Source organism: Anoplophora glabripennis, unplaced genomic scaffold (assembly GCF_000390285.2).
Source record: "Anoplophora glabripennis isolate ALB-LARVAE unplaced genomic scaffold, Agla_2.0 scaffold1727, whole genome shotgun sequence".
Taxonomy (NCBI): domain Eukaryota; kingdom Metazoa; phylum Arthropoda; class Insecta; order Coleoptera; family Cerambycidae; genus Anoplophora; species Anoplophora glabripennis.
In genome coordinates, this window is record NW_019417802.1 from 8,064 (window position 1) to 35,509 (window position 27,446).

Consider the following 27,446-nt stretch of genomic DNA (forward strand, 5'->3'; position numbering starts at 1 on the left):
CTCACTAGATGATGGAGAAAGATAGAAAAATGTTTACAAAAGTTGTAGCAATTAATGACACCTATTCCTATAAAATTAGGGTGATAAATGCATTTTTCACGAAAACGGTGAGGTAATTAGATTTTGTCTTTGTTTTATTTCTACCGTGTCTCATTTAAATATGCAACAATTCACAATGTCGTAACGCTCCAGAAATATTTTCTTAAATCTTATTTCGTTACCATATGGTATAGGTAAACTTTCTGAACAAACCAAAATCGTTAAACGTATCTTAAATGAATTTTCTGAAACCTGAAAAAAGTTTTCTTTAGTTTTTTTTTGCGAACGTTCAGCATATTGATTATAATTAAACGAGAAAATTTCTACCTTTATCCAGGAGTAGCGAAGTTAATATGTCGCCGTTATTTTCGTGGTCCCCTAAGCTCATATGAAGTCGTAAATTGCGCTTATACAACAATTACCGAAAAAAAAAGGTTATTTAATGTTGCGGTTGCCAATTCAAAGACTTCATATGTTGCGGGTAAACCCCAGATAGGCAGCAGTAGAGAATGTAAAGTAAAATCCAAATAAAACTGTTTGTATACTGTTTTCCATTTTAAATAACAATTTAGATAAGTAGGAAGCTATATTATTATTGTTTTAGGCCATACCGAATAGAAAACAAAATATTTGATATCACAATTAAATATAGAAATCTTAAAAAAATATTGAAAAATCAACAGTTTATTGCTATACCTCTCAACATATACTCGTAACCATATCATTTACTTCTTTCATAATGAATTACTTTTAAAGATCTAATATATTTATTAAGAGATCCTGAGAAAACAGAATATGCATTGAGATAAAAAGTTGAACGTGATATTAGAATGCTTTTGAAAAAACATTTTTTCTGTGTCCAATACACCCATAACAACTTGAGGCATGACCAGGTATAAATTGGCCTTTAATGCAACTTCATATAAATGACGTCGCCGTACTTATCAATTTCCACTTAGGGAATGTTGCCAGGCGTACTTACGGATTTATTTTCTACACTTTTTTATCAGAATCTATTTTTTGCGTTACTGTATTTACTTAAACGTATGATGAAGGTATTGGTAAAAATGTTTTAAAGAATCAACGAATATCTATGTAGTTTCATATGATATTCTGCAGCCAGTATCACAGTTAGGTTATTTAATCACAATTTCGTTAATTAGCTACTATTTGCATTTTTTGGTATTGATATACTTCAGAAAATATATTCCCAAATAATCAAAATTCGTAATGAAATTTTAAACAGCTTGTATTTTTATTTTATTATTTTAATATTTGATGATAAATTTATTTAATATACAAGGTGGATTATTAGTACGTCGCGCAATGTAGTTACAGTTTTTTTTTTTGTATTTTGACATCCACTTAATAATTAAATATAGAAAAACTTTAAATACAAATGTACGACTTTTCCTTTATGTCTTTTGACATCAAAATTTGATGGCATAAAATATATGTTTAAAGTAAAAAAATCATTAAAAAATTAAAATCCATCCTTATTGGAATAACAAACAACGATTTTTATAACTAACTTTTACAACAAAATAAGGAGAATACCTAAAAACAAAATAAAAGTAAAATACCTGCATTTTTACAAATTTTCAACATACAAATAATTGTGATGATACAGTTGAAATATGCTTTAATCTACTATTTATTGCTTTAAAAACAAATTCAGAATTATCAAACATTTCGAACTGTATTTTTTCTTTCAATACTTGTAAATTTTGAGGTCTTTAGTAATATATTTTGTTGAAGATTCCCCACAAAAATATATCTAAAGGACTGAGATAGGGGCTGTTTTCTGGGCATCTAAGGTTTCTAATAATATTTTTTACAGTGTTCGTTGACGGGATTCGTCCTCCAAAATAAATTTGCCGATATTCCTGAATAACTTTTGCACATTATTGTTATTTGAATAATACAGTTTAATTATGTTTTATTTTTGGTCATCAGAATAACCTGTTTTATTTTTTTTAAGTTTCAAATTAAAATGGGTTATAATGATAATGATAAATCCCATGTATTTTTAAAGTAAGTTTCGTTTCTGTCGTTTTTGTCTGATTGTATGCGGGAGAGATAGAGTTATAGTGCGCGATAGAGATAGAGTCACTTTGTCCTCATAGAGGACTTCCTCTCTCTCTCTCTCTGCTGTCTTCAGGAGTATCTGGGGCTTCCCCAGCATCTTCAGAACAGCTAGGGAGGGAGCGTGGACTAGAGCGCGTGGCCTTTTTAGCCTTGGTCATCGAGCTATGACGTCACAACATATGAGATAAACGATTTTTGCCCGTAACTCGGAAATAGCTGAAAATATAAACAAATCTCCCCTTGGTTCTGAGTAGAGCACTCGGTGGGTGAGACAGAGTGGGGTGTCACAATATAAGAAAGAAAAAAAAACAGTATTTACTTGTACTTCGGAAATACTCGAAATATCAAAAAATCTCCCATGATTGGTGATCGAGTGAAAAACGTCCAAAGTCCGCATGTCTAAAAAAAAATTGGGACCAACGGCGTGTGACATCATAGAATAAAAAAGTGTTTATAACTCGGAAACGGTGCGCTGAATCGAAAAAATCTCCCGACACCCCTGGTCCTGATTGTCCCTTCAGCATTGAACACAAAAGGTCCGAAGTCCTTATGTGGAAAATAAATTTCGGAAACAAAAGGTGTGTGAGGTGATACAAAAAAATCTTATATCTCGGAAACGGTGCATTGAATCGAAAAAATAATTAAAAAAATCTCCCCGGAGCCCTGGTTCTGATTGTCCGTTTTGCGTTGAATGGAAAAGGTCCGAAGTCCGTATGTCGAAAAACAAAAAAAGTTAGTCAAAAATTGCAACAGCAGTAGCGAACGCATTATCTTAAAGTATCATTGATTGGTGATTTGTTGTTTTTATATTTAATAAATTTCGTAATCAACTACTCCTTGAGGTTGAAGCAATTTTACATTGTGTTAATTTTTTAACACTTTGTGTCACAAATATGAGCACTACCAATGGCATCCATGATATGCAACACTTGTGTCAATAATTGTTTTACCTATCTAATGAAATCAACAATAAGAGAGCAGTACCCATCTAAGAATACACATAACAACCTGTATAATGCAATTTTTTTAAACATGTGTTAATATCGTACCAAATTGGAAGTCGACGCACAAATTTAAAAACATTAATTTCAAGTTTTTGAATTCTCCCATTCCAAGGTGATATAAAATAAATAATTAATTATGTAAATTCATAGTTTTAATTTTAACTTGATTTATTTTATTTAACATTTAAGGCAAATGTGATTTCCAAACAAAAGATAAGTTCCATATCCCTTTTAAATTTATTTGGCAGTTATTATTTGGCAACAAAGCCACTGCTAGAACTGCCGCCTATTATTAAGTAGAAGAGTTACCACGCTAAATTTTATTGCTGGATGCCGGCTAACAAAAGCCTGCATCCTTTTCGGGTTGCCAATTTCCAGCATTTAACACGCAATCTGTGGCAATAAGCTATATTGTCTGTGGTTACATTCTTCTACTCAATACCTATTGATACAAAGCATTGCTGGCAGAGAGCAACGTACCAATCTACAGATACTATGAAAACATGGCTAATGTCACACTAGACGAAATATAGTTTTTAATATATATATATATATATAGTTTTTTAACAGTTGACATTGAGTAACAATGGAAATTAAAGGGTAACGCCACTCTTGAAGATGGAAAAAAAGGTGATTTTCGGGAATTTTGAAGAAAAAATCGATATAAGATACAGTGTCAGGAACAAAAAGGCTTTATTGTACATGTTTTTAGGTAGTATTGTGATTTTTTTCAAACGATTTGGACTTGAAATGGTGACAGTCAGTGACAGCAAGCAATGACACCTTTTCTTCAGAGAGTTGTATGGCCGGAAAAGTTTTTTATTAACGGACTGTCTTGGAACAAATACACAAAAATTTTCTGATATATACTAAAAGCTAGGGAACATCGTAGGAAATTAATATAATAATTGTTGATTTAGTGAACATTCAAAGAAAAGTATCAAAAAGAGACGAAAAATGCATTAAATTGTTAATTACAAGGAAAATTGTTAATCAATTAAAAAACTACGATGTTCCTTGAGTTATATTATTTTGAAGCTCTGTACAAAATTCCAAGTCGATTGTAGTCCAATTAACTAAGCCTTTAAATCGAAATTTTGCCAACTTGGCTGAATTTTTGATATGAGTTAGTTTAAGGTATATTATAACAATAAGTGAGAGTAATTTTTTGTTCAACCCCCGGCCAAGGGTGGAAAAAGATAAAACAAAGGGCTTTTTCAAGATAACTCAAAAAGGGTAAGAGCTAGAAAAAAAAGTTTTTCATGAAAGTTGTAAAGCAGACAATTCTACATAAAAATGGCCTCTTAACTTTTTCTTGTACTATTACAATTAACAGAGTTAGGGAGGCTAGAAGTTAAGGGAAGATTTCAGAAATTTAAAAAAAATCATAACAAACAGAAAAATGATTGAATTTTGTAATTTTTTTTTTCAATCTGCTCTAAAATATGTAACTTTTCTTTTCAGAGAAATAGATATATTTTTTAATTTTTAATAAGAAAGTTATAACAAAAAATCAAATTTTTAATCGTTAATTTTAATGATTTAACAAAATTAAATTTCTGAAATCTTCCCTTAACTTCTAGCCTCCCTAACTCTGTTAATTTTAATAGTACAAGAAAAAGCTAAGAGACCATTTTTATGTAGAATTGTCTGCTTTACAACTTTCATGAAAAACTTTTTTTTCTAGCTCTTACCCTTTTTGAGTTATCTTGAAAAAGCCCTTTGTTTCATCTTTTTCCACCCTTGGCCGGGAGTTGAACAAAAAATTACTACCACTTGTTATAATATACCTTAAACTAACTCATATCAAAAATTCAGCCAAGTTGACAAAATTTCGATTTAAAGGCTTAGTTAATTGGACTATTGTTTGAAAACTTTTTGAGTTATGTTTCCGGCCAGTAAAAAAAAAGTGGTTTCTCGAAAAATCGGTATATATGTCTGATGATTCTGGTTAATTTGAATTGTTCCAGAGATATCTGAAAAATGGATAATTCTCAGGAACTCACTTGTAGGTGGTTGTAATACTCTTAGAAGGTATTTCTCCTGTTGTTTTAGCCATTGGGTTGATATTACAAGTTTAACTATGGGAACACCTCAGGGTGTGTGTTCAGATGAATATCACTAATAATTCTTATTTAGAATAAATTTAAATTCTAACAAACATTATGTACTCATATCTCTAATATCTATACATATTTTAATGAACAATTAATTGATACTAAAAGACCGTTAGTCACTTAGCACTATACAGGGTGTATCTTAAGTGGATAAATCCCATGTATTTTTAAAGTAAGTTTCGTTTCTGTCGTTTTTGTCTGATTGTGTGCGAGAGAGATAGAGTTATAGTGTGCGATAGAGATAGAGTGACTTTGTCCTCACAGAGAGCTTTTCTCTCTCTCTCTCTCTCTCTGCTGTCTTCAGGAGTATCTGGGGCTTCCCCAGCATCTTCAGAACAGCTAGGGAGGGAGCGTGGACTAGAGCGCGTGGCCTTTTTAGCCTTGGTCATCGAGCTATGACGTCACAACATATGAGATAAACGATTTTTGCCCGTAACTCGGAAATAGCTGAAAATATAAACAAATCTCCCCTTGGTTCTGAGTAGAGCACTCGGTGGGTGAGACAGAGTGGGGTGTCACAATATAAGAAAGAAAAAAAAACAGTATTTACTTGTACTTCGGAAATACTCGAAATATCAAAAAATCTCCCATGATTGGTGATCGAGTGAAAAACGTCCAAAGTCCGCATGTCTAAAAAAAAATTGGGACCAACGGCGTGTGACATCATAGAATAAAAAAGTGTTTATAACTCGGAAACGGTGCGCTGAATCGAAAAAATCTCCCGACACCCCTGGTCCTGATTGTCCCTTCAGCATTGAACACAAAAGGTCCGAAGTCCTTATGTGGAAAATAAATTTCGGAAACAAAAGGTGTGTGAGGTGATACAAAAAAATCTTATATCTCGGAAACGGTGCATTGAATCGAAAAAATAATTAAAAAAATCTCCCCGGAGCCCTGGTTCTGATTGTCCGTTTTGCGTTGAATGGAAAAGGTCCGAAGTCCGTATGTCGAAAAACAAAAAAAGTTAGTCAAAAATTGCAACAGCAGTAGCGAACGCATTATCTTAAAGTATCATTGATTGGTGATTTGTTGTTTTTATATTTAATAAATTTCGTAATCAACTACTCCTTGAGGTTGAAGCAATTTTACATTGTGTTAATTTTTTAACACTTTGTGTCACAAATATGAGCACTACCAATGGCATCCATGATATGCAACACTTGTGTCAATAATTGTTTTACCTATCTAATGAAATCAACAATAAGAGAGCAGTACCCATCTAAGAATACACATAACAACCTGTATAATGCAATTTTTTTAAACATGTGTTAATATCGTACCAAATTGGAAGTCGACGCACAAATTTAAAAACATTAATTTCAAGTTTTTGAATTCTCCCATTCCAAGGTGATATAAAATAAATAATTAATTAGGTAAATTCATAGTTTTAATTTTAACTTGATTTATTTTATTTAACATTTAAGGCAAATGTGATTTCCAANGATGGATAGGTCGGGGAGGACCTCAGCCGTGGCCAGCACGATCTCCAGACCTAAATCCTCTGGACTATTTCTTTTGGGGACATCTGAAGTCGCTTGTTTATGCAACGCCAGTTGTAGATGAAAATGATTTAAGAAACAGAATTGTAAATTCTTCTTCTTGTAATTCTTGTGTGCGACAGTCGATGAGCAGAAGATTACATGCTTATATTGACAGCGGCGGTTCTCATTTTGAGCATTTGATTTAATTCAATTTTTATGATATTTCCAGCTCAAGTAAGTTTAAATGCGTTTTTCATGGTAACGGTTGCTCCTAGCTACTTCATTATTGGCGCCCTCAAAAAAATTCACCTAAATTGACCACAGCTTTGAATTTGTCATTCCAAAAAGCCCCCGTGTATGAAATTTCATTAAATTATTTCGAATCAGTCGAAAGATATTTAAGAAAATGCGATTTATTTTCCCAACTTTGACACCCTGTATCTCGGTAACGAAGCACTTGCGGACCGATGTTCATATGCACTTTTTTGCTTAAAATATGACAAGGAATCACCCCTTGAAATTAAAGTCATCACTTAAGATACACCCTGTATACCAATAATTCTTTAAATATGATATATAATCTTTTTTACTCGTGAGATCAAAAAGTATGACCGTTTTCCTGTAGAAGATTTACAATTAGATTTAAATAAACAAAGATGGCATTCTTTTTTTTTAGATAAATGGAATTTAGAGGACTATTTGGATTGTATTATATTCAATATACCAGATCTTATAATTCATTGCGTCATAATGCAATGGGTGACCTTTCTTTGCCTTCTTCGCTTGCAGTTCAAATCACTCAATGAAGTGTTGCTGAAGTTAAAATCAATCTATTTTAGATTTGTCGAAAAGGACTGCAGAATCAGGAACAGAAACCTGCGTATTCTTTACAGGAATGGATCAAGTAGTATAATTCAAAATATTTCCCAGATATTCAATATTTTGCACAACCAAGCCAGTCAAATTAATAAGGCATTTATATGGCAATTATTGGTTATTAGTAAGTATTGATAAAGGTACAATTTTTTTTTTTCGTTCAAAGAAGAACATTGTTGGAACCCATTTATTATTTTTTTTTATTGTTATTATTTTAATATTTCTGCTTACCCTCTAAAGCAACATAGTCTAGTTTTTGAGAAGATTTTTGCATTCCATTCTGTTCGTACCTAAGAAATTGTCTTCCCAATACACACTAAAATTCCTAATTACTATTTTTTTAATAACGTAAAATTACTTTGCAGTACCTTGGTTGTTTATTGCGGCAATAAATAACTCATTCATAATTTGCCAAATGATAAAGCACACTCGTAACTTCAATGTAAGGCATCTTATCTTGGGCGGATTACATGTTCTATCATTTTTGGAAATAGTACTGCCTTGTGTAATGATTAGAGACGAGACAAACAAAATGATTGATATACTACATGTAATCTACATGAATCAAGACACGGATTCAGACCTTAGTGAAGTGGTAAGTCATTAACATTAATGAGTATTATGATTCTATTAAAAAATCAAATTGTATAAATGCAATCTCAGAGAGAATATTTAAGGGGTACCTAAATGGAAGTGCGAAAACTGGAATTTTTAACAAGTAGAATAATTTTTTTATTGCTTTGCTCTGTACACAAATGTACACAAATCCCTATACACGGGATGTAAAATTCGTCATACAATTTAAAAGGGTGATGCATGGTAAAATAACTGTAGCTAGTAAGAAATCTTTAACCTACATATTTTCAGAATAATCGCAAAAAAAGATTTAAAATTTTAACATTCAACATCCTGTATTTCCGAAACTATCAACTTTCGGATAACGCATGTTCGCGCCAATGGTTAAATGGTTGTTAATTAATCACCCTGTATATATCGTTATGACCAGTATGATAACGAGTTTGGATTTCAAAAGAGTTTACTATTCAATTCTCGAAAGGGAGTTTATAATTATCATTATACTTTAATTAATACGTGGGAACTTAGAAATATTGTATGTTCAGAGAATGAATACCAGACACTTACCATATGTGGCTCATGTACAAGGTAATCCAGTGGTTGGTTTGGTTGGTTTGGTTAGTTGTATAGGGTGACACTTAAGTTGGAAGAACAAGAAAGAAACACCAAAACTTCCAGGAAGGGTTTAAATAACAATAAAAACAGAACAAACAAACAAAATAACGACACAACGGGCTCGAACAACATTATTAATTAATTTATTTACACGCGACAGAGCGTACCGAGATTCAGGGAATGCGCGATCCATAGCAAAATTTGGAATGACTTTATCCATTATTAAATTAACCCGAGACTCTAAAACTAAGTAGACTGTTCAATGTGAAACCCAAGGAAGAACTGCTTTCTTCGGAGATCTCTCCTGAATTCGACACCTCACTTCGACACGCCTATTTCTTGGGTCCAGACGTTTCTGTTCTGATCTTACTGGCGGGAACCCTGAATATCGGGATGCTTTGGCATAACTATGCTATGCCATGTTAATAGTTGTCTAATGGACTGAATTTACATTTGTCTAAATAATTTTGAGACTAAACTTACAAACAACCCTATACCTTCCTCTTGTGACTCCGCATAGCAATACGGGACGGATTAGTCCATCTCATGTAATCTATTCTTATAGCTTGGAAAATCCTCCTAAAAACCAGCTATTTGATCTATTATTCTTTTCCAATTATTATCAATTTAACAACTTATTTAGATATCTTGGAACTCCTACGTGTTCTTTCGAATGCATTTCGCGCGTTATTAGAAATATCGATTTTCCTGTTTATACCAGATGCTCAAAACATGGCCCCGACAGTCTAAGTTAAATTGTTAAAAAATATTGCTAAATTTCTCCGAAGGAGAACGCTAAACCTACTTGAGTGCGCTTAACTTTCGATAATTTGTGTTGTCTGAAATATTTTACTTTTTGGCCCATCCGTTCCGAGAACTAACAAATAAATTAGAATTACCACGCGTCCCGGCTTTTGTTACAGAGTGCCGGTAGGAAGCTTGGTTCAGCGTGGAACTAACTGAGAGCGTTAGAACTCAAGGTTTGGGTATTTTTTATAGAGAAATAATAACTCGAGAATAAGGTAGACATTTATCATTAATTTGAATACTGTTTGATAGAACAGAATGCTATGAATGCGAATTTTTTTAGGACGGCGAGTGCTATACCCTTATCAGGTACTGTGGCCTGGTTGAGAGACTGCAATTGCCACGGGTGCGCGTTCAATCGCCAGCAGGGTGGATCGCAGTAGAACGGCTGCTGTTGCATGGTCTGATTCACCGACACCTCGTTTCGGCTCGCTACGTTTGCATCTTTGCCTAGTCTGGTCGCTCGGTTGTAGTTGGTCATCTGAAATTAAATAGATTTAATTCCGATCTGGAGGTCCTGTGAGAAACGGCTTTGGTGTCGATCTATCCTCTTGAAAATTTCAAAAGTGGGGTGAAATTTTTTATTTCTCTCGTGTCTTGTCAGTGGTCTTCTCCGGTGACACGGGGATAGCTACGCTTGCTCTATGTTGTCCTGGTGGCTCGACGGTAGAGATTTGGAAAGGTCGGTGAATTTATCGGAAAGATCGGTGATTTTTACAATTTTGGAAAGGTCCTCCAACATTCTTTTACGGCTTGCAGAGCTGCTTTGGTGTATTTGTAGTCTGCCTTTGATACATTTGTATGAGAAATATGGGTTTCGAGCGTTTTGGTAGCTGGCTTCGAAACATCGGTGAATTTTGAAGTAAATTTCCTTACTAATTACCACTCTTTTGCCATGTTCGATCATCCCTATAAGTATAATGCATTTTAGGAACACCCTGTATATGCAGTTCGCTAACACTTTTCTTCAGCAGTTCCATATGTTACTACCACGTCTATTAATTCAGTGTTACTGTATTTATTAACACACACCAGGCAAAAGAAAAGATTCAGAAAAATAATTAACTTATACACTTGTTGATTAATAATAATTTTGCTTGAAACTTGAAACATAATAAATAACATCACTGAAAATAGATATAGGAGTAACTAGTAAAGAGTAAAATATTATGACTAGGTACATTAAATTGTTTTTATAACTGTGGGGATATGTTACTCTAGAAGTAGTGCGTAATAAAAGAAATAAATATTATTACGAGAATTTGAAAACTCCTGTTGTTATTTTAAATATATATTTTTTAATAATTTTCTTACTCATTGGTAACATTGAATAAAATAGAAAAAAATATATTTTAGGTTAACGCTTTGATTCTGCAAACTCACCACCAAATAATAGAATTCAGTTTATTTGGTGCCTTGCACCTGGATGGAAACCTAATATACTCGGTATGAAGAACATCGAAATATATGGAATCTGTTTGTAATAAGATATTAATTTTAGATATTTGGAGCTTTAACTACATATTTAATAATTCTGCTACAATTCGACATTAATTATTAATTTATATAGGTAAGTATCATCCCTAAATTCAGAGCCGTGTTGTACTATATTTCAGTTGGTATTTTTAAGTATAGTTTCATGTTATAATATACTGTTTTATACAGAGTGTAACTTTGAGTGGGAGTCATATTTATACAGAGGCTACCTTTCATCTTTAGAAACACGTATCAATAGTTAATTTTTTCAAATTCCGGATGAAATTATTTTTTAATTTTTTTAGTAACAAAAGCTATTGTGATCTCAAACAACGGCACACTTAGTCGCAACGCATACACAATTGGGAACTGGTGTTGTTGTCAAATCATACTTAAGGAGGTTTATCTAATTTGGAATTGACAGACAAATATTCATAAAAAAATTTATATAAGCTTATTGATATGAAGAAAATCCTCAAACAAAATTATAACTAGTTTGGATACCTAAGAGACGAGATATATTAAAAAAATAATTTTTCACGATTTAGTATGAAGTCTTATGAGAATGCAGATTTTTTTGGTATTTCCACTTAGAATGCGCAACAATTGACGAACAGTTTCCACAGCAACTTGTATAAATAGGAAACCGATATCTAAGAAACCGTATGATAGCTCGTAGAAATCGATTAGGTACTTTTAAGATACATAATTTATAATAATTCTCCTTCAAACTGCTGTCGTTGACTAACTTATCTTCCATATGCGTGATAGCGTCAACGCCGCAGTCTCGACGTAGCGTATTATTTGAAATTTGCAGGTGTCCAAGCAAACAGAATCATCGAACGCGAGCGAGCCAGCCAAGTGCAACGTTGACAAATCTAAAGGCTTAGTACTTTAGTCCCTAGTGAATCTACAGAAACTCTCGTTAGACTTTAGATGTATAGTTTTTCCGAAGTCAATTGAAGAACCTATAATTTCAAGGTATGTACCAGGCTCGGTCGCTAAGCAGCAACTCGGCATTGAAATATTTGAAAAAATTGTTCCCATATTTATTTATTATTTAGCCATATTCATATATAGGTCTGGTCGAACTAAACGTGCAGGTGGTAGAAATGTATACGACCAGTTGAAGAATGCGAGCGCGGGCAAACGAAATGTAACACAACTGTATTGGACTTCTGACAATAAATCACGGCAGGCGACAAGTGGATCATATATTGCCCAGCAGTGCAGTGCTGCAGTGAGGATTTTGGTGTGAATCAGGCAATTTTAATTTATTATAGGTACCTCTTATCAATCATTCATATTACAACTGTGAAAGGGAGAAATAAGAGGGATATCTTGTTTACTAATATTATCACAATATGGCATTTTGGAGACCTTTTGAAACGGAACAAAACAAAATTTACCACCAATATAATAAAATTGTTACAAATTATTATAATTTTTTACCTTTGGCAGAAATTTTTTTTAGGGACGCTTGTGAAACTAATAAAATTTTATTACTAGACGTTTTTTTGAATATTCAACTGACTTCGGAAGGACTATACCTCCGTACAGTTGTGAATCTAGTTAATTATACTGCAGCTGTTTAATGAGAGAGAATATCGGAAATTTGTCGTTTTAGGCTTTGGCAATTCGTTTTTACAGTTATTAATATTAAACAGAAATATTTTATGCCAAGGACAAATAAAAAGTAAAAAATTTTAAAAAATAAATTTCAATGCTAATTTTGTTATTATCCTCTATGCAAGAGCAAATTCGAATCGGTGACAAGTTTTATCAAGATCAACAGGTCAATATAAGATATTGGAGGAGGGTTATATACAAGGGTGAACAAAATAAAGAAACAAACGATTGAACTAGCAAACTATAGATTTGAACATAGGCGTGCGTATAAATAAAGCGAGGGGGGGGGGGTACTACATTTCCCCTTTGCTACGTTCGCCCCTCAAATTGTTTCTCATTTAAAATACATGGAAAATGTGCCAGCGTCATAATCTAAAGTCTATCCAAAATTTCAATAATGCCTTGACAACAAAGGAATAATCAATAAAAATAACTTGGTGCATTATAACATTAGCCAGATTTTACTCCTAAAGAATTTGCGGTGAACTCACATGGGTAACATTTTTAACACCCTGTATATTAACTATAGAATTGCCTCACCCATATAGCATGTGATGTTCATGCATAACCGTTTTTTGTCTGTTCTTCGTCCTGGGGAACATGGATCTGTTTTGAATACTCATCTATAAGCTAAAACGAACGTCCCCTGTTTGCATGTCCATAAATTAATTTATTTATTTATTTATAAAATACCGACAAATGTCAACTTAATTGACAACTTTATTTCGAAGAAGTGCTTGTAAAATATTTAATCCATTTTACATCTAATGTGAAAAATTTTGCCGAAAATTGAAAGTCACCTCGTAGCTCAAAACGAACTCTGAAAACTGCCCTAATTAATACAACTACCCCAATTACACACCCTTATCTAGATATCAACACACTGTACCTAGTCACTGTTACAAATTTTCCTTTTTATTTGCATTTGAAAACTAAGTATTGATTTCTTCTCCTATACACAAATTCACCTCCTACCCTACACGCCTTTTAAAACTTAATTTTCACACCAAGTTCACATAAACATTGACACAGTCTTTTGAAAATAGCAGAAATGTAGATGTTCAACATTTTCATTCCCATTGGAATTGTCGGACTACTTCTATTCAACACAGAAAGATCCAACCTACACAACAACATCCAAATCGCTCCAATCGGACCGATAGACCGAGCGGTCACAACTAAATATCCACTACAGTTTGAAAATGTATGATCCCCGAAACACTGTCAGATTCTACATGTCTTCCTAACATCTAACATTACACTATCGATTCCTTAAACATGTCCAATGTTAATATTGTTTGGCGGTACATTAGGATGACTATATCTTAACAGGCTTTGACCTTTGCATATAAGTAAATAGGATTACTTCTACACTGTCCCTCAAACACTTCAGGAACTGATTACCTGTGGTCAGTGTGCTTGCAACTTTTCTGAGACACCGTGTAGATTTTTATGTCTGCTTTGGTCCATAAATCGGAACTGACGATTCGGTGATTATTTTTTTAGATATTTCAAGAAAATGGAACGCGAAGTTGGGTAAAGCATAGTATTGCAAATATAAAATAAAAACATTGTCATTGATCATTCAAGCATACTATAAATTTATTACACACACAAAAAGAAAGTCTCTAGGATATGAAACCGTAGGTTCTTAGCTAAGAGTATTGATTGTCTGGTCAAAGCTTAGTCATACTTTCTACTGCAATTGAGACCAGAACGGACGCGATATGACCAAGAAACTGTTAGTTTTTTTTTACATAAAAATATGCCTATAAAAGCGTTACGTCAGTCAAATCATTTAACTGCAATACATTTTATACGCTATTCTAAGTTGTTCTAGTTTGAAAGTGGCAAAGAATTAAAAATGAATTTTACAAAAACTGTAAGTATTTAGTAAATTACTTTTGCGTAAATATATTGAAATAAAACTGAAATGTAAGGGAGAAAATATGTGATACTTAGTATATTTTACCGGGACGGATTTAGAATAATAAACTATTTTTAAATATGTGTATATCTTATGACAATAAAGGAATTGTAGAAACGCTCTTGAAAATGTATTATACAGTGAGCGGCAAAAGTATGGAATATATTTATTTAAAAATCAGATGTTCGTTATTTGAAAAATCGCTCAGACCCGTCGAATTATATTTTTAGGTGCGCATTTTTTGAAGCAATTTTCATTTATACAGGGTGGCCCAAAAAAAAGTTATGGAAACAAGGCCAACTTTTTTAAATGGAAACCCCACTTTTGTGTATTTTTATTCAATTCTCCATGGAATTCTGATCATTTTTTATGTAACATAACCTATATATAACCGTTTCCGAGATAATGGCGTCTGAATATAGAATATGGAAAATTTTCAAAAATTACTCTCGATACGTAAGGACTGTAACGTCAAAATCAGTGGGAACTGGTGTACTTTCTGCTAAATACATTTTGTGTTTTTCAAATATTTAAGCACAGTTAATGAATTTAGTTCTTAATTTTAATTTGTTTGGTACAAACTGACAAAGCCAGAACACAGCAAGAATAATGTGAAATATTCAATAACAAATATCCAAATCATACAATCATTCAAGCTACTGTAAGAAAAATTTGCAGAAAATTCAGAATTATAAACTAATTCAAACACAGTTAAATTAAATGTTCAAATTGTCATCCATGAGTTTCTTGACAATACCCAGGTCTATGTACAGGCTGGTCCATTTTCGATGGGATTTCAGGGTATCTCAGAAACTACTAAAGATATAATAAATCTGACACCACGTTCTCGATCTCGATTTTCATGGCAAACTCGACTGTCAGATCAGAAATTTGCTATCTCCATTTGTTTCTGAGTTACAGGGCATTTCTCGTTATTGTGACACTTTTGAACATGTCTGCATTACCAGCAGCTAAACTGTAATAATAATGCATATCCCGCAACTCCACGTTAGAGTAATTGTTGTTAATTTTTATTATTATTTTTATGATAACAATTACTACAAAAGAACTTGTACAAAAAAACTATCTGCCAAAACTAATTATCCACTAAATTGTTTCCAAGACAACAAAGCGCTTGTTTCCAAAGCATGCTATGTTTAATGTAGAAAATAAATTAAAATGATTTCGTATTCATCACATGCAAGCCATGTTATTTTAGCGTTTTTCTCGAAAACGGTTAGATTTATCGAAACAAATAGAGTATACCGTTTTTATGTCAAAAGGTTACGAGAACAAAAATATTCAGTCAAAAGCCGCATAAAGTGTAGCACAAAAAAGTTGGAACCATTCAAATAAAAATAAATGCTCATATGTGGCGCCCTCTACAAAATGCGAAAAAACGGTGGGCAAATTTATAATCCTCATCCCGAAAAACCCCCATATACGAAATTTCGTCAAAATATTATGAGTGTGGCAAAAGGTATTGCAAAAAAACTGCAAATAAAATTTAAATTTAACACCCTGTAACTCCGTTAATAATCAGTTTTGGAAAAAATGTTATAGAATGAGGTAGCATTTATTTTCGGTCTAGAATTATCCCCTGAATTTTTTGCTCATAATTTGCTCCTGTATTGCTAAAAAGCGAAAAAATAACTTTGGGTCATAACTCCGAAATCTTAAGACCTACTAAAAATCTAATACCGGCATTCAATTCTACGCCAAAGAATTAGTCTTCAGCAGTTTTCACTTTAACTCTAACTTATTTAACAGCTGAGATACAGACATGTTAAACAATAAGACAGTAACGAGAAACGCCTTGTAACTCAGAAACAAATGAAGATAGCAAATTTCCGATCTGACAGTCGAATTTGCCATGAAAATCGAGCTCGAGAACGTCGTGTTAGATTTATTATATCTTTAGTAGTTTCTGAAATACCCTGAATTCCCATCGAAAATGCCTGTACAAACTCATCTTAAACATTATTTAGTACGTTTCTGTCAACATTCCTGATTTCCTGCCTGATTCGGGTTTTTAAGTCCTCGATGTTTTGCGGTGGATTTACATAAACTTTGGATTTTAAATAACCCCATAATAAGTAATCCAAAAGAGTGGGATCGGGTGATCTCGGGGGCCTATTGGTCCCCGTCTTCCAATTCAACGCCCAGGAAAACATTCAGACTTGCCGAGCAAAATGAGGTGGCGCGCCATCCTGTTGAAAATACAAGGTATCGCTTGGCATTCATTTGCGTTTGGAAAAATTTGAATGCGGCCGGGAATTATATCAAATTGACGGAAGGCCAAATATCTTTCTCCCATGAGGTTTTCTTCGAAGAAGAAAGGGCCAAGAACCTGATCATTTAACAAATTCATATTTTATATAATAAAATTATGCGTTTTCAATTAAATTATACCTAAATACCTCACTTATATTTTTTACATTCAAGTCATTGCGTCCTAATGATCAAAATAAACCACCGAACCACTTATTTGTTATGAATATTTTTGATTTGAAGCAACTTTCTGTGAACCACACAAATCTAAGATGTAAAAGTAATCGTGGTTTTATTTTAAAACCAGCAGGGTAAATCTCAGAATAATTTTTGAAAATTTTCCATATTCTATATTCAGACGCCATTATCTCGAAAACGGTTAAAGATAGGTTTAGGTTAGGTTACATAAAAAATTATCAGAATTCCATGAAGAATTGAATAAAAATACAAAAAAGAGGGGTTTCCATTTAAAAAAGTTGACCTTGATTTCATAACTTTTTTTGGGCCACCCTGTATAAATGAAAATTGCTTCAAAAAATGCGCAACTAAAAATATAATTCGACGGGTCCGAGCGATTTTTCAAATAACGAACACAACTGATTTTTAAATAAATATATTCCATACCTTTGCCGCTCTCTGTATGTATTATACACTGCGTCCCAAAATTATGGAACAAAATTTTTTTCCACTTTAAATTTTAAAAAATTGCTGAAATAGGTCAATTAGTAAATTGAAATTGTCACTTTTCTACAATATTTTCTATTTTTTTGAGCCATGTTTGACAGGCCTATAACTTTACCGACATTTTTTTAATAGGACGCTCTATATTTGTAGTATAAATAGATAGCCCTTCTAAAGACGAATTTAGCGATATAAGGTTATACCTTCTTTGTCATAGCTGTCAAAAAATGGAGGAATTAAATGAAAATAAATAATTTAGTACTACTTTTTATTTTATTACAGCAAATGTTCAAAGTGGCCCCCATTAACCATTGCACAATGTCCAATTGGATGTTCAAAGTTATCAATTACATTTTGAATAACATTTGGTGTTATGTTTCGAACTTCTTCTCTGATACGATTTTTCAATCCTTCGATAGTGTCAGGTCTTTTCACATACACTTTGCTTTTTAGATAACCCCACAAAAAAAAACTAGTGGAGTTAAATCAGGGGAGCGTGGTGGCCATTCAAGTGGCCCTCTTCTGTCTATCTATCGATTTAGGAAAACTTCAAAGGTAATTTCTTACATCGAGGCGAAAATGTGGAGAGGCACCAACTTGTTGGAACCAGACATCACCAGCAGGCATTTCCTGCTCATTAAGGTTAGGAAAAATTAATTGAAGGGCTGGAATCAGCTGAAAACGCAAAAAATTCAAATAAATGTTGTCTGTCAAATTGCAATTTCCTCCTATTCCAGCCCAAACATTCACTTTTTCCGGCCGTTGTGTAGGTTTTTCTTGCGTCAAATGCGGATTGTCTGGGCTCCAAAACCTAGTATTTTGCCTTTCAAATAAATTCCTAATTTCCTCGCAAAACTGTAATCTTCTGTCTGTGTAATCTAGTCATAGATCTTGTAAGACGTTAACTTTGTAAGGATACCACTTTTGAGACTTCAGAGCTCTGTGAACTGAGGACTTCGACAAGTTGAAATTGACTGAGATAGAACTAGGATTTTCAGTAACGGCGAGCATCACATTTTGACGGTCCTTTTGGCTTACCGTTCTTCGCCTTCCTGATCCAGATAAATCTTTTATACTTCCAGTTTCTTCAAACTTTGGATACTTTACTTATTGTAGCTCGACTAATTCTCTGGTCTGGATACTTATGGTGAAATAAGTGACATACCTCCTGTTGACGACGGAATTTATCTCCACATCCAATCATAATGAAAATTTCAATTCTCTGTTTTTCGCTTAAACGGGCAACCATTTTTCAAAATAATTTAATGATTGAATTGGAACTAAAACGATTCACGTTATACCTAAGGTACTCTGGTGAACTTTATATGTTTATCTATGTGTTTTTTTTTTTTGGGGGGAAAAAGCTTTAAATAGAAAAAGATTATATGTTTTTTAAAATACAGAAGAGACTATGGTTGTATGAAATAGTCGTCAGTACGACATAAAAGACAATTTTTTACATATTTTTGACAACTTTGGCAAAAATGTACTATAAAATATAGAGCGTCCTTTTAAAAAAAATGTCGGTAATGTTATAGATCTGTCAAACATAGCTCAAAAAAAAAATTAAATATTGCAGAAAAGCTATTTCTTCTAACAGCTAAATAGCTGTTTCATCTATTTTTTTAAATTTCAACTGGAAAATAATGTGAATTTTGTTCCATCACATCGTCATCAAATTATTGTTTTGTTTCGCTTTTACGAATCTATATTTAATTTTCAAAAATATATATTTACATTTATTTTTACTCTTAAAATATTTTTTACAGACGCAGGTCTTTATTTTATTCTTCGTCGTGGTTATTTCCTGCTTTGTATCGTCTTATCCAGCCACCAATGGTAAGATTACCTACATAAATAAAATTGAAATTCAAGAAGTTTTCAATTTCTATTTTAATAAGTGTAATAATTGCCTTTTTATGTTAGGGTTATTCGTATAACATTCTACATCTCTTACCTCTTAATTTCGTGCTTAAAAAAGAACTGTACTACTCAAAGTCGTACAATTTTTTTTGTGATTTCAAAACTGTACTTAGAAAAATAATTGTATGTTGCATTTCGGAGATACAAGACAAACTTATATATTTCTTTGACAGAACACCTTGTGTATTTTTACATATTTGGATAAAACGCTTCTTTAACATTACACTGATAGATCTATTTCTAATAATAAGAGATATATCGCCAAAAGAGTCTAAAGAGTTTATTGTCAGCATAGCGTTTATTGTTGTCTTCAGGAAGAGTCTTCCTTATTATTAGAGATGGATCTACCAAACGTTATATCATTGTATTCCTGAGAAAGCGATGTGTCCAAATATGTAAAAATGTACAGTGTCGTTTATTTAAAGAAAACGCAGCTTTAATGAAAATTTGTCCGAAATGCACCATCCAATTGTTTTTAAGTACCTACAGTTTTGAAATCACAAGAGCCACAAATTTATAAGACTGAAATTTATATTAAAGAAGATTAAAAGAAAGAACTTAAAGAAGATTTAGAATTTATAAGATTATAAATTTGTTCACCACCACACCAAGATTCGCGAATATCAACCAAAAGCAAATATTAACAAAAAAGTAAAAAAATCTAAAAATGTACATAAATCATTTATGAGAACTAAAAATGTAGGAAAGAACTAAATAGGTACCTACGGTAATCAGTACACAGGGTGTGACACAACAGCATGTCAAGGAGATTATTCCTTAATCAAAATTAGGGAATATTTTCTTCTACAAGCATTTGCCCTTTTTAGATACAGGGTATTAAAATAAAGTAAATTGATACATCCGGATGGGTTGCCGCACTCTTGCAAATTTTCTTAATGCTAATTTTTTTAGAAAATATAATTTTTAATACAAGTTTTGGTATACTGTGCATATTAGTCTTAAGTTTATATCAAAAAGTGCAGTTTAGCAACCTTATTACATGACTATAAAATAAACAGGAAATGTTTGTTCATTTCTTAGCTATTCTCTAAAACCGGTTTTTTTGTTCGATATCCTTCAACTTTAAATCGCTAATAATTGAAACAGATGCACAAGGTACAATTGCAACATTTTTATGTTCTATTCTCTCTGATTTTTTTTTTAAATTGACTTTAAATCACCCTGTACTGTTTAACAAAAAGAGGGTTTTTCTTCAGTTTTAGAAAAACTTTGATCGATAAACTTTAGAAAGAAAATAGAAGCAAGGCAATTTTGATATGTTCTAATTTTATCACACGTTTGACAACTGTTCATTCATTCAAAAATAAGCAAACAATTTTAAGAAGAACGACAAAATCAAATACTGGAAAGATCAACAATAAGAAAGTTTACAAGATATCTAATGTATACAGCGTGACCCAGTAAGAACCAGAATATCCCTTTAATCTCTTTTTGGGACACACGTTTTTAAATCATTTGCGTTAATATAGTTGATATATAGATACTTATGCATTATATAAATGAACCTGAAGACGAAATACTAGCCATTTTTAAACCCCGTTTTGTAAAATGTATGCTGAGTTAATTTTTCTTCAATGACGTTCAGTGATTTTTTTAGAATACGAACCTGCATGCATATACCTCATATCAACCCGACTGATTTAAGTTGAGACTTAATTTTTTTTACGTTGAATGCCACATTATTCATGTACAGCACTGAATTTATAATCTTCGCTAACAGATAAATCAAAGTAAGGGCTGACGCTTAGGTACCCACAAATTTTGACGTTTGTCAGCAATCAGGATCCAGGACTATTAACGTATTTATCGTTATTGTTTATTACATTTACCACTTTTATTATCCTATATAACAGTTTAAGCCTGGAAAGTACCTTGTCTTAGATCTTATGATCACTGACATACATATAAAATTGCGTTTCAATATTTTAATTTTTTCAAGTAATATTTAAGTATATAAGATAATAATATTGTTATATATGTGAATATATTACATTTATTTTGGTCTAAACTTTCGTGGTCCTGCCACTGACTAACGATTACAAAAAATAGGGAAAAAATAGAAATGTACAAGATAAAAGGCACTGTAAAACCGTGCCAAAGCACTTTTGATATTAAAATATGTTGAAGTTAAGAGTTGTGTTATTTCATATTAAGTAGACATAACAAATTGGCGACGAGGATTATTGTAACTCACGTGCAAGTGCAGTGTAGTGTAGTGAAGATATTAATCGCGAAAAAGACAAAGTTTAAAGTTTAAAATGACTGATCAAACTAATTTAGGCCTTTTGGGAACATTAAGTGTATTTGACCCCAAATATTCCGATTTTTTAATATTCAAGGAAAGGCTAAAGCAATTTTTTATTGCTAATAAAATAACGGACACCGATCGCAAAAAAGCGATACTGCTAAATACCTTATCTGAGGAATGTTATATTTTACTTAGAAATTTGTGTGTACCAAATTTACCCGAAACCAAAACTTATGAACAATTAATCACATTATTAGTTGAACATTTTTCACCAGTGAAATCTTATTTTTTGGAAAGACTAAAATTTTACACGGCAAAGCGACATTTAAATGAAAGTGTGTCTGAATGGGAAGCCAGAGTAAAAAGTCTAGCAGTCAATTGTAAGTTTGGTGAAGAATTGGAGACCGTTATGCGAGATGTTTTTGTAATTGGAATCAATGATGAAAAAATCATGGACCGTCTTTTTGAAGAAGATGCATCAAGCTCCAGTTTAAACCTAAAAAAAGTGGTAAAAATTGCGCTTTCTAAGGAATGTGCCATGAAAGAACATTCAGCCAGAGAAAACCTAGGTGCAGTGAAAATAAAAAGTGAAACCGATTTGAATTTCCATCGTCAGCGTACAGTGAGGCAGCCACGAGTTCCTCCGCGCGGTTCAGCTTCACCAGGGACATCCAGCAGCGCAGACGCAGGTACGAGTCACGGACGAGGACAGCCGGTAAGAAAATCTTCGGATCTGCCGGTAAGAAAGTGTTTTGTGTGCGGCAGGAAAAATCATAGGAGTTCTGATTGCGTTTATAAAAATTGTATATGTCATAAGTGCGGCATAAAAGGGCATTTAGCTCCGCAATGTAAAAAAAATTCTCAAAATTTTTTGAATGATGTAGAAAGTAGGAATGGAAGTTCAGATGAGTCTATATTTAGTCTGCATTGTTTTAATAATGATAATTTAATTGAAGATACAAAAAATGTTAAACCAACATTTGTTAATTTAATTGTAGAAAATGTACCGATAAGTTTCGAAGCCGATTCAGGATTTGCCCAAGCTGCAATTTCTGAAAAATTATATCGAAAACATTTTGCTAATAAGAAATTACAAAAAAATGACTTGTCATTGCAAGATTATGTTGGTGTAACATTTGAACCAATAGGATTTTTAAATTTAAATATTATGTATGAAGACAAATTTCATGTTTTAAAAACATATGTCATAAAAAATGGAGGTCCACCACTTATTGGTAGAAATGGATTAGCAATGCTTAATTTAGGTATTTGTAAAATTGCTAGTAAATTATGTAAAATAGATTCTGCAGCCAATAATATTGATATGTTGATTAATAAGTATGCGGATATTTTTACGAAAAAAATGGGTACGTTTAATAAATTTGAGGTTTCTTTAAAATTAAAAGAAGGCTCAGTTCCAAAATTTTGTAGACCACGACCTGTACCACTAGCTTTAAAACCAAAAATTGAATTAGAAATTCAGAGGTTGGTCGAAAATAAAGTTTTAATACCAACTGAATTTTCAGAATGGGCCACGCCCATTGTTCCTGTTTTAAAACAAAATGGTGGCATAAGAATATGTGGTGATTTTAAAGTAACTTTGAACTCGCATTTACTAGATCAACATTATCCATTGCCGAGAATTGAATATTTATTTTCACAATTACAAGGTGGTGACAAATTTTCCAAAATTGACTTATCAGAAGCTTATCAGCAAGTTTTGCTAACGGAAGAATCTAGGAAACTAGTAACTATTACGACACATAAAGGGCTTTTTTCATATACACGTTTACCCTATGGTATAAAAACCGCACCATCGATATTTCAAAATATCATGGAGCAAATGTTTGTTATGCCAGGTGTAGTTTGCTTTCTTGACGATATTTTAGTAACAGGGAAAAATGATCAAGAGCATTTAGATAGATTAGAAATAGTACTTAAACGTCTTCATGATTATGGGCTTAAAGTAAAGAAAGAAAAGTGTGATTTTTTTAAAAAATCAGTTAAATATTTAGGGCATGTAATTGACAGAGAAGGTTTGCATACTTCAGATGATAGAGTTCTAGCAATAAAACAAATAGCGATACCGAAAACTATTACGGAATTAAAATCTTTTCTTGGAGCAGTAAATTTCTATTGCAAGTTTGTTCCAAATGCGGCTGATGTGTTAAAACCTCTGTATAATTTATTAAAAAAAAATACCAGATGGAATTGGTCTGTTGATTGTAACAACAGTTTTGAAAAAACAAAACAAATTTTATTGTCTTCAACTGTTTTAGCACATTATGACCCTACAAAACAAATTAAATTAACTGTTGACGCTTCTAGTACGGCACTGGGAGCTACTTTGAGTCACATATATGATGATAATACGGAAAGACCGATTGCTTTTGCATCACGATTGTTAAATTCAGCCGAATTAGCGTATTCTCAAATCGAAAAAGAGGCAGCTAGTATTATTTTCGGGCTTAAAAAATTTTTTCAATATGTATATGGACAGAAATTTTATTTGTATACGGATCATAAACCTCTATTATCTATTTTTGGAGAAAAAAAAGGGTTACCAACTTTAGCAGCTAACAGATTACAGCGCTGGGCTCATATTTTGTCTGCATTTAATTATGAGATTAAATATGTAAAGTCTGATAAAAATACAGCAGATTTTTTATCTAGGTTGCCAAATAAAATAGATAAAGAACAAAATAGTGATAAAATTTTAAACTTACCTTTAAATGTTAATAGTTCTTATTTAAACTACATAAATAATTCCGATTTCACGTTAAATTTTAAACATATTAAACATGAAACATCTCGAGATGTAATTTTAAGTAAGATTATTTTTTATGTGCGTCATGGTTGGCCTAATAAATGTCCAGCTGATGAATTTAAGCTTTATTTTATGAGAAGGAATGAGATCACAATAGAATCCGGTTGCCTTATGTGGGGTTATCGGGTGATAATTCCAAGAAAATTTCAAAGACAAATTCTAGACGAATTACATAGCTCACATATGGGTATTGTAAAAATGAAGGCATTGGCAAGATCATATATCTGGTGGCCACTGTTAGACAAAAATATTGAAAATGTAGCTAATTCGTGTAGAACGTGTGCAGTATTTTCGAACAGCCCACCAAAAATATCATTAGAAGTGTGGGACTGGCCAAAAGAACCATGGACAAGGTTACACGCTGATTATTTTGGTCCTTGCTTTAATAAACATTTTTTAGTAATTCAAGATGCTACATCAAAATGGATTGAATGTTTTGAAGTAAAAAATTTAACTACTTCACATGCAATAGAAATATTTCATGAGCTTTTCTCTCGATTTGGTTTTCCTCTGGAAATTTGTACGGACAATGCCAGAACTTTTACATCTGACGAATTTAAATCTTTTCTAAGTTCACGTGGTATAAAACAATCGTTGGGAGCACCTTATCATCCAGCAACTAATGGATTAGGAGAGAGCGCGGTAAAAATTATGAAAACAGCCTTAATAAAAGCGAAACATGATAATAAAAATTTAGATATAAATTATTTCATAAATCAATTTTTATTTCAGTATAGAAATACTCCTCAAACGACTACCGGGGAAAAACCAGCTAAATTGTTATTCAATCGAGACTTACGTACTAAATTTGATTTGTTAATACCTTCAGTTAAACAAATTGTTCAAGATAAGCAAAATTATCAAAAGAAATATTACCAAAGAAAAAAAGATATTTATTTACATCAGGGGGATAATGTTTGGATTCGCGATTATAGAGCAAATAATGCAAAATGGTGTGCAGGTGTAATAAAAAAAATTATTGGCCCAAGAACCTATTTAGTTGAAACTGAATGTGGAATGATTTGGAAACGACATAAAAATCAAATTAAACCAACCCAATTAGATGAAAAACAAAAATCAGTTTCATTTATTCCACAGTCTAGTTTAATTAATACAAACAATGTAATGTTAGGAAATAGTGGTAGCGAAAATGAAATCAGTGACGAGGAAATTAGTGATTACGAAACAGAGGTGACCTCACCGGGCACATCAAGAACATTAAGACGCCGTAGTCGAATTAAACCTCCAGATAGATTAGTTATATCATAATTTTGTGTATTAGTGTAATATTGCATTTAGAATTGTAAGTATATATAGTTTTAATGATATTATTAATTTTGTAGGAGAGAGGTGTTATATATGTGAATATATTACATTTATTTTGGTCTAAACTTTCGTGGTCCTGCCACTGACTAACGATTACAAAAAATAGGGAAAAAATAGAAATGTACAAGATAAAAGGCACTGTAAAACCGTGCCAAAGCACTTTTGATATTAAAATATGTTGAAGTTAAGAGTTGTGTTATTTCATATTAAGTAGACATAACAAATATTATTAAAAAATATTTATTAAAGATAATATTATATTCGGATAAGGAAAACGCCCTTTTATTTAAGCTAATTCTCATTATTGTTTTCAAATCTACATTTAAAAAAATATATATACTTTTCAGAGGAAGCTCGTCAGAGAAAACAACATCAGAAACATCAAGCAGTAACCGGACCCGTTTTTACATTTGTTAAAACAGACAAAAATGCTAATTTCAAATGGGGCGTTAGACATCATGTGGGCCACAAGCACCCTAGTCATAAATAATGAATACCTGATAATTAGCTAATTGTAATAATTACATAAGTTATTTTAGTTTTTTAATAAATATAGAAATATTTTGTATCTCTTCTCTTTATTCTCATTTTTGTAAACAACAATTGCAATATGTAATAATTTATTTTAAACCTACCCACTTCTAAATAGTAAACATTTTAATAAAAAAAAAATGTGCCTACCCTCAAAACATTGTATAGAATGTTTTTTCGCAGGTACAACCGTGGACAATAAAATGTTTCGACCTAAACTTCATATCGCTCTGTATAAAACAGGTTTTTATTAGTTTCGCTCTTTAAACCCCTTTAAATGCTTTAAACTTTTTGTCCACAGCATAGGTGCAAACTACATACAATATGCTACAAACACAAACTTAAAAGTAGCCATAGCGATATAATTAACACGTTTTATACAAATTTTATCACTATATCAAAACATTTCGAAACATTTTCCATGTTTGTCATACACCGTTGTATGTATTGTCTAAAGATATCTATTTGTAGCATATAGTTTTCGTTTTCTTATACCTTAGTCCAAGAGAATTAAGCTCAAAACCTCCAGATATGGCTGTTGCTTGACGTAGATTAGATATTAGTAAAAATCGGTCGAAAATAATATACAGGGTGTCTCATAATTAGCTGCCAACCCTGAACAGGCCGATTCTATGATCAAAACTAAGTAAAAAAGTTCATATGAACATGGGTCCGGAAATGCTTCCTAAGGGCACAGGAACCCATTGAAGAGGGAGGAATGGAAATCATTTTTTTGCAATATCTCTCAATCGCGTTGTGATAAATGAATGAAATTTGGTATACACAGCTAAATTTTATTCATTTATCACAACGCGATTGAGAGATATTGCAAAAAAATGATTTCCATTCCTCCCTCTTCAATGGGTCCCTGTGCCCTTAGGAAGCATTTCCGGACCCATGTTCATATGAACTTTTTTACTTAGTTTTGATCATAGAATCGGCCTGTTCAGGGTTGGCAGCTAATTATGAGACACCCTGTATAT

General features: G+C 32.4%; 1 protein-coding gene across 1 annotated transcript; it reads left to right on the top strand.

Annotated features, from left to right (window-relative positions):
- Positions 1–8,116: 8,116 nt before the first annotated feature.
- LOC108916318 (putative gustatory receptor 28b) lies at positions 8,117–11,164 on the top strand. Its single transcript, XM_018722531.1, has 3 exons — positions 8,117–8,200; positions 10,960–11,049; positions 11,105–11,164. The coding sequence occupies exons 1-3, from the start codon at positions 8,138–8,140 to the stop codon at positions 11,162–11,164; spliced, it is 213 nt and encodes a 70-aa protein (XP_018578047.1). The 5' UTR covers positions 8,117–8,137.
- The last annotated feature ends 16,282 nt before the right edge of the window (positions 11,165–27,446 follow it).